An 8,297-nucleotide genomic window follows, 5' to 3' on the forward strand; every position below is an offset into this window, starting at 1 on the left:
TCAATCTAGTCAAAATCACTTTAACTGACCTGAAAGATTGCTGTTCCATTTTATTGCCAAAGTGTCCGTAGCTTATGTTCCCATTTGACAATTACTTCCATTCAAAACTGCCCACTTCCATGAGCATCCAAAATAACAAGGACTCTCTGTCCTCCCTTGAAGGCCGTTCTGCTATCATAGGACACCCCTGTCCTCAGATACCTGTAGGGAGGTATTGAAATGTCCTCATGATGCAGGGACATTCTACTAGTCCTGGTGAGTGCGGACTGAAATGAAGTCATTTTCCACCTGTCTGTATGTACACCTCACCCATGAGAACCATTACTATCTTCGTGCAAATCTATTCTTTTTTGAACCAAGTCTCCTCAGGTAACAAAACAAGTTTATAAAAGACTTATTCAGTTTGAGAAACTGAACACTTGAGAGAATCCTACACATAGGCCAAAGACTCCACGACCTACACTACCTACATCCCACTACGTCCTATGGGATAGTCAATGTTTGAGAGACCATAATTCCCTGGTACCTGAATGCTCCCTCCTGATTGTGTGCATCACATCCTAGGTCTGGTAAGATGGACTTGGATGAACTGCAGTCAGGGGCTTTCCAGGTGTTTAGAACCATCTGTACTTCATCAGTGAAACAGAACAGGAGATGGGTAACAGAAAATGGGGCATTTTCCTAACAGTGTTTTTTGTCTCCAAACCTCCTCTGCTTATATTCTCCAAGAGTTAGTGACTTTCAGATAATAGCATGACAGAGCCATGATACAGCTCGGGGGCCCAGGCAATGGGAAATGATAAGGATCTACTTATAGGAAAACTGAGTCTAAGAAAATTAGCTCCATACAACTGATCTTTGGGGCTTAAGTCATTTTTTATGGCTTTATTCCACCCTTGGCTCCCCCTGTTACCTTTCAACTCTGGTCTTCTCAAATGAATTCCTCCTGAGATTCCAGCTGACTCCCAAACCGAATGTGCCCTTCTACATTTAGGGTAGAAACAGGAACTAGAGGTCTTAACCATCCTGTCCAACCATGCCTTACCATAGCCTGCATCAGACTCCCTGCTTTTGACCAAGGAAAGAACTGGAAGTATAAAAGAGAACAGCCAGTATCTAAAAGTCCTGGCCAAGTATATTCAAGGAGGAATAGGCGATATTATTACACTTGAGGTAGGATATTTATTCATTTGTTTTGATGAACAGAAACCTAGGGTTTGCTGAAATGTATGAAGTAGACACAGAGGTGACAACAGTGCTTAATTACCAATGGTAGTAACTCAAAATGGGGGAAGAGTAATGATGACGGTGGTCCTGGAGTTTTTTATTAACACACATTGCAGACATATGGACAAATGAGGCACACTCTCTATTCTCAAGGAACCTACTAGATCTTCAATGAAACAATTATGTATACTTCACTTCTATATTTTCTCCATATATAATTTTACTAAGCAAAGTTATTTGCTTTTAAAGAACCAAGGCCAATTGTGAAAACTGCAGCAAAGTATTTTCATCAAATGAGACAATGAAGTATGTAAGAAACATAGAGAATCCATAGGGGTTTCTCCAGTGAGATACCACCATACGACTATTAAAATGACTCATTGTAGGTTTTAGGCCTCCAAACCTGTAAAAAAAGAAAAAAAAAGAAATATTTTCTGTTGTTTTTAGTTACTAAGTGTATGGTAATTCATTACAGTGACAATAGGAAAGTAGTGGAAAACTCAAGAGAACACTCTGGTGGGAATCCCAGGATGAGAGCCAAGAGACATCTCCATGCGACAGGGAGCAACATGCACAGCTGGCAACAATATTGGTTGTGACACCTCAGAAATCTCTGAGACAGAGTTCTACAAGATGATGAGATTGATGGACATACCTGATCAGACTGAACTTTTTAAGAGGGTCGAACAATAGGCAGAGAGCTTAGGATTGAAACACAGAAAAGGGGGAAACAAAATCAGATATATTAAAAAAGAGAAAAGAATGAGCCCTGGGGAGAATGTCACGTCGAGCAGGACAGGAACTCTGTAGCGCTCTCTAAACAGCACCACTTCCAAAGCAAGCACTGACCGCGGCTGTGCCTGAACACCCAGGGGATAAGGCTGGGGGCAGGGGTGAGGGGTGGGGAGATGTGCTTGTCTACTCTGACAGTTGGGGTTGGTGGTCCCTATTCATGGAGCTCAGGTTCCCTCCCCAAGTAGCTCTCCCTTCTCTTTTTATCTGCTCCATCTCTACTCCATCCTCATTTCAAGGAGTTAACTGGGCTATGCCTGGTTTTCCCTCTGAACGCCTCCTAGAAATCGTCTCCACATAGCAAGCTGCGGCCATTTCCGGGCATCCTTGGTCCACCAGAACCTCCACAAAGTTTTTAAAGAACACTTGGGGGCCCAGGGATCACTCGCCTCTGTGAAGATGATGGAGAAAGTTATCCTGAACTGAAGCATCCTCAGAATTATCTGCTTCAGCTCAGACCCTGAGAACCGATAGTGTCAAAACTTGAAATCCAACCAGGCTTCCCATGACCTAACTGAATCTCTAATAAAACTTTATGAGAGCTCCTGTAGGTCCAGATACCTCCTGTGATGAGCGGGAAGACATAGGGATTTTGTTCTTGGATGGCCAGAGTCGTCAAATGTTTTCGAGTCTACTTGGGAACCAAGGAGCAGCTCTTGTCTTCCTGGAGAGGTTTCAGCTGACACCTGCCCAAATATCCTTAGAATTTTGTACTTCAGCTCAGCGTCAGGGAACCACTATTGGGCAATCTCAGCCAGCCTGAGTCCCTGGAAATGTTTAAAGTCCTCTCCTTGTTCCAAAAAAGGGGAACTTGCCTTTTGAAGGCACCGGGTGGTGACTGCCCACCTACTCCAGCAACTTCAGCACTTCCTGGTTTCACCCAAAAGCAGTATGAAACTCCTATGCTGGCCTTTGTCACCCCTGCTGGTCTGGTTGACAGAGGCTCACACTCCAACAGCCCAGAGCCTCTATATGCAAATATGGTTACCTGGACATCCAGTGGTTGGATGGAAGAGGTGGAAGAAGGGCAATGGGATGCTAAGGCTAAGAAAATGCTGGGGTTTAGTGGGAGTCATAGCCTGGTTCATGCACCCTGGCTGTGAGTCTGGCTCCTGCCTTCTCTGCATGCACCCTGGGCTGGCCAAATACTTGAAATCTGATGGGTATCATGTGGCTGGTCAGACCCAGACAGCCCTCCTTCCATCTCCATTCTTTAAAGCTCCCCCACTGGGATGTGCACACAAGTTCCCAAGATCTCCCATTACCTGGACCTAGTTGGTTTGACTTTCTATGCCAGAGGCTGCCTGTTTTGGCCTTATGAAATAATTTTCTTGATCAGAACATGGGGCTCAGACCCTGAGATACCCCAGGAAGAAGGTCCTGATATCTTGTGATTTGACAAGGAATTTGAGAAATATGTACCGGAATCTCCCAACTTCTTAGGTTTGTTGTAGTAGACTTGGCAGTATTAATTGCTTTAATAGCGTTAAAGTCATTGTGATCGTCCTCCAATCATTACATTGCTCTTGATTATTACTTTTACTGTTATGTGTCTTATTATGGATTGTTCATGGGTGGTTGTTATAAAACACTGACTACATTTTCTATTCAAGAGGAGGGTCCGATATTTGGAGACCATTTCTGATTGTTCCCCAGAAGACTTTCACACAACGAGGCTACAGTTCTCCCACTCCACTGCTTGGTTTCCGTTCATGCGGAAACCCTCTCAGCATGTTCCACATTCCTCTCCTGAGGCATATACCCTCCATGAGGGCAGGGAAGCCAAGTGGATAATGTCCCCAGGTTGACAGATCCTAGAAAAATGTACACGTTCTGTCCAGAGATCAGCACCATTCCCTGTAGACCTGGGAGAGTCACACAACCCTCCTTGCCTCACTAGAGCCCGCATAAAATTTCTAATGTCATTTGGGTGCCCTGGAACTGCTCTTGTAATCCAAAAATACTGGAAAACAAATTAGCAGGGGCCTGAGTACCCTCAAAATTTTGCCGCGGCCCGGCGGCAGGAGTGACCTGATGTCCTGTGTCCTCCCGTCCTCTGCCTTTCCCAGGGGAGCACCGGATCCTGGGCTGTGTCCCCCGGTGCCCTGGGCTCCGGGCCTGCCACACTGTGAAGGACCTAAAGTACAACAATGTAGCATTTAAAAGCATCAGAGTCAATGTTGTGTGAAGTTAACTTATCCTTTATTACAATAAAACTCATAAGCCATTATACAGGTTAAAGGTTAAAGAAAAATGGAAAATAAAGAAACAGTGAAATGCCAGGGGAGGGCAAGCCTCCGTTGGGCTGCAGCCACCATGAGCCCTGCTTTGGAAGCTGGGGTGAGCTCAGGGGTCGAAGCCAGTTGTTCCAGATGCAGGTGGCGGCTCTGGCACTCTGGGGACCCCGATTGCAGGTGCCGGGTTCTGCTCCTCCTCTGGGGTGGCCGCGGGTGCAGGGGGCTCCTCCAGGGCGGAGCAGTGAACTAGAGCAGTGACCACTATCTGCAGGGGCTTCGCCTCCCCAGCAGGCACTTCAGCGCGGGCCGAGCCCTCAGCTCCAGCAGCCAGGAAGGCCTGGATCCCCGCAGGCCCCGACGGGGCAGCAGTCCCCACGGTCAGAGCTGGGACGCGCTCCTGAGCTGCTTCAGGGTGTATTCTTTAGGACGAAGCTGTAGCTCCAAGAAGGCGAAGTATCCCCATCAGGACGGACTTTCTACGTCCCTCCCAAGTCAAGACCACTCTTCCCACTGCTCCACGTGTGTGAGGGCAAGAGCCCTGGGCGGTGTCCCCAGGCTGCAGCCCATGGGGTGAGGTGTGAGCCCACCCCCTGCTCCCAGCCCAGCTGCTTGGAGGCTGGATCCCTGGGGCCCAACCTGTCCCCAGCTCAGTCACCCCCAGGCCTCCTTACCCCCAGCCTCTGGCTCCACTGTATGGAGGAGTCTGAATTGCTGGAGGTTACGCCGGGCACGGAGTTCCACGTCTGAACTCGGCATGTGCTGTCTTAGGAATTAGAGAATTTTCATAAGGGAGGGAAATTCGGGGAGCTGACAAAAGTCGTCCCCATAATAATCCAGCCACATTTCCAGCATGCAGGAGATGGCCCTGGGGAGGGACAGGCGGGCACAGGCATCAGAAGACAGGGCTCTGTCACATGCAAGTGTCCCGGGGAAGCCCTGCAGGACCCGGGGACCCAGCCTCCCGTGCGGGGTGTCAGAGGCAGTCCTGCTCCTTGTGCCCCTGCCACCTGGCGGACCTGCCTGCCACAGACCTGCTCCCTGAGGAGGGGCTGGCTCGCAGCCTCTGTTCCAGGGAGCCCAGGCCCAGCGGGGTGACCATCACCATCTCTCATGGGGAAGCGGGGCTCCCTCCTCAGCCTGGTGCCTGCCCACCTGCCCCTTGAGTCCGCCAGCAGGCATCGGGGACGGGGTCGTCTGGCCTGTTATTGCCCTCACTGCACACACTGTCGCTCTGAGAAGCTCCAAGGCAGGAGGGCTCCGGCTCTTTGCCCTGCCAGGCCTTGCCAAGAGCCGCCCGGGACGGCCACCTTCCCTCCTGTGGCTCTGGGCTGCCTCCCTCCTGAGGGGCCCCCGGGGGTGTCCTTCCACTGACTCTAATCTCCCTTCTCCCATGGGGCTGGGGCCGCCTGGTCCGGGAGCCCTCACCAGCTCTCCTGAGCACCTGCTATGCCCCCGGGTCCAGGTGCCACCAGGTTGGAGAGTGCGATGCTCCCCACTCCCTCTGCTCTGGGTCCCAGGTGTGGGGCAGAGAGAGGGTTGGGGGGGGCATGGAGAAGGTCTCCTTAGGGGTCCCAGTGCCTCCCACCAAGCCCGCATCCCATCCTGGTTCTCCTGCCCTCTTTCCAGAACGGCCCTTAGACCTTTTCCCTGTCACAGGAATTGCAGATGTGTGGGGTGAGGGTGCAGCCCCGCCCCCACCCCACAGCCCCCTCACTGCCCTCCTGGAGAGGGAAGGCCCTCCTGCAGGAGCCGGAGTCATTCACAGTTTCCAGCACTGCAGGACCACGTCATTGTTACCCCACGCATCTACGATGCACCCATACCTAGGGGAGGGCGGGGGCATCCCATGAATCGTCCTGTGGACGCGGCCTCTCATCATGGGGGCTGTAACCCTCTGACCCTGACTAGGCCGGAGCCCCGGGGGCCGTCAGCTCTGTGCGTGGGGCCACGGGCAGCTCCCGGAGAAGCGCCCGCACCTTCTGGGGCCTCCTGAAGGCTTGAGCATGAAACGGCTCCGGCCAGGCCCATGGCCCATATCCGAGTGGGTCTGGGGGGTCCCGGGGTCCCCGGGTCTGGCTGCCCCACAACACAGAAACTGATGGACTCTCAAACCTCCCTTTCAATGGGGAAACAGGCCACTCAGGACCCTGGTGACGGGGTGGAGGAGGCCCAGGCCTCATGATGGGGGAGGAGGACAGCTGCTGAGCACAGGCACAGGCCCTCTGGCTGACCCGCCACAGGCAGGCCCCAGGGCTGCCCTCCAGGACCCCCCTAGGCCCTGGGGGACCCTGCTCCAGGCGGGGGAGCAGCCCGAGGCCGGGAAGCTCACACCATCCCCAGCCTCCCCAGCAGCAGGTGGCCCAGCCTTGGGCTGCAGAGGGGCAGGTGCTCACTCGGTGAACAGCAGGTCCAGCACCTCGTCCGTGGTGGCGAATCCACGATAGTCGTCTAAGAAGCTGCAAATGGAGATGACGTCCCTGCGCTGCAAGGCGAGCAGCAGTTGTCGGACTTTGTGCTCCAGCAGCTCCGTCTGGCTGGACTTCATCAGGGCGATCCGATGCCCCTTCCCGGCCAAGGCCCCAGCACCCTGAGGTGGGACGGAGGGGACGTGCAGCCTGCAGGGAGCCGCCCGGAGGCCTGGGATCCCGCCCCGGCAGGCCCTGCGCTGGGGCCCCGTGGGCTTGAGGAGCTAGGGCTCCCTCTCCCGCTCAAGCTCCCTGCCTGTCTCTTACACAAACAGGACCAACTATGCAATAGAGAAACAATCTCAGAGGATAAATGTTCAAAATATTTGGATCAATACAAGGACCTCAAGAGACACAGAGAGAGAGACCGAGAGAGGCAGCCACACAGACAGAGGGAGAAGCACCCGGCGCAGGGAGCCCAGGCGGAGCTCGATACCGGGCCTCGGAGATCAGGCCTGGGGGAAGGCAGGCGCTAACCCCCGGGGGAACAGGCCTCCCCTGAGGGCTCTATTCTGATGTTCCCACACATCTGTGCGCAGGGACTCTGCATCTGGCCCTGGCAGGGGCAGGGCCATGGGGGCAGGTGTGGGGAGGGGGGGATCCAGACTCATGTGGGAGCACACAGCGCAGGCGGTACCCACCGCCCCCCGGGACAGCAAAGGGATGAGGCTGAAGGGTCTTGGGGTGACTCCGGGGCGGGTAGAGGACCTCAGGAACCCTGTTTCCCCCCTGTCCTCCATGACATCAGGATAACCCTGAAGGGATCCCCGGGGAACCTGCCGCCCTGCAGTGTCCCCCAGCCTGGATGGGACCTGCCCACACATCCCTGGTTCCCTGAACCTGAAGAGGAGGGGATGGGGCTCCCAGGAAGGTGGCACAGGGGGCCTGGCCTGGCCTGCGCTGTGTTACCTGACGGCGCCTCCTGATCACCGCCCTGACGCCTTGGTATCTATGCTGGAGCCAATGCCTAGAGCATTGGAACAAGCCGCACCCCTGGGGTTCCTGGGAACCAGAGCCCCCAGAGGTGGGCCGGCAGCAAGAGAACATCCTTCAGTAGCAGATGTCTCCAGCCAAGTGAGCCTGAGCTGGGGCTGCACTGGATGCATGTGCCTGGTTGGGGGGGTTCCAAGTTCTGTTAGGCTCTGTGACACGGAAGTGACCTCACTTCCTGGGACCCCCGCCCTGACCCACTCCTGGAGGAAGCTGCAGGGGCAGTGCTCGTGCTGCCGACGCCCCCACTCCCTGCAGGCAATGGTATGTGCACACAGGGACACAACACACCCCTCTCCACAGGCTCCAGGGAAGGACTGTGTGCACCCAGGGCCCTGGCCTGGACACACGCCTGGGTTCAGACACGACCGTCCAGTCTTCCCCGGTTTGACCCCGGAGTAGCCGTTGTGCCCATCGGGGATGATCGGCATCTTTCCTGTGGGACAGGGAGTGTCCTAGCGGGTGCTTCCCCCAGACGTCCCCAGGCCACTGTGGCCTCATATCTATGACCTTTGTGGCGGGTGTCACCTGCAGGACATACCTCCACCCACACGTTCTTCCTTGATGTGTACATGCATCCAGGTCC

At 54.2% G+C, this 8,297-nt stretch overlaps 1 protein-coding gene across 1 annotated transcript; it reads right to left on the reverse strand.

Annotated features, from left to right (window-relative positions):
• Positions 1-4,199: 4,199 nt before the first annotated feature.
• LOC119869177 lies at positions 4,200-7,836 on the reverse strand. Its single transcript, XM_038589129.1, has 4 exons — positions 7,631-7,836; positions 6,650-6,843; positions 4,928-5,019; positions 4,200-4,658 (listed from the first exon to the last, which is right to left on the reverse strand). The coding sequence occupies exons 1-4, from the start codon at positions 7,766-7,768 to the stop codon at positions 4,366-4,368; spliced, it is 717 nt and encodes a 238-aa protein (XP_038445057.1). The 5' UTR covers positions 7,769-7,836; the 3' UTR covers positions 4,200-4,365.
• Positions 7,837-8,297: the final 461 nt, after the last annotated feature.

The sequence above is a fragment of the Canis lupus genome, unplaced genomic scaffold (genome assembly GCF_011100685.1).
Source record: "Canis lupus familiaris isolate Mischka breed German Shepherd unplaced genomic scaffold, alternate assembly UU_Cfam_GSD_1.0 chrUn_S1665H1859, whole genome shotgun sequence".
In the NCBI taxonomy this organism is placed as follows: Eukaryota; Metazoa; Chordata; class Mammalia; order Carnivora; family Canidae; genus Canis; species Canis lupus.

Coding starts and splice junctions, on each gene's coding strand:
- LOC119869177 (XM_038589129.1), bottom strand. CDS start 7,768: ATGTTCTCTTGCTGCCGGCCCACCTCTGGGGGCTCTGGTTCCCAGGAA. Junction 6,844..7,630: donor TGATCAGGAGGCGCCGTCAG/GTAACACAGCGC, acceptor GTCCCACCTCAG/GGTGCTGGGGCCTTGGCCGG. Junction 4,659..4,927: donor AGTGGAGCCAGAGGCTGGGG/GTAAGGAGGCCT, acceptor ACCCTGAAGCAG/CTCAGGAGCGCGTCCCAGCT.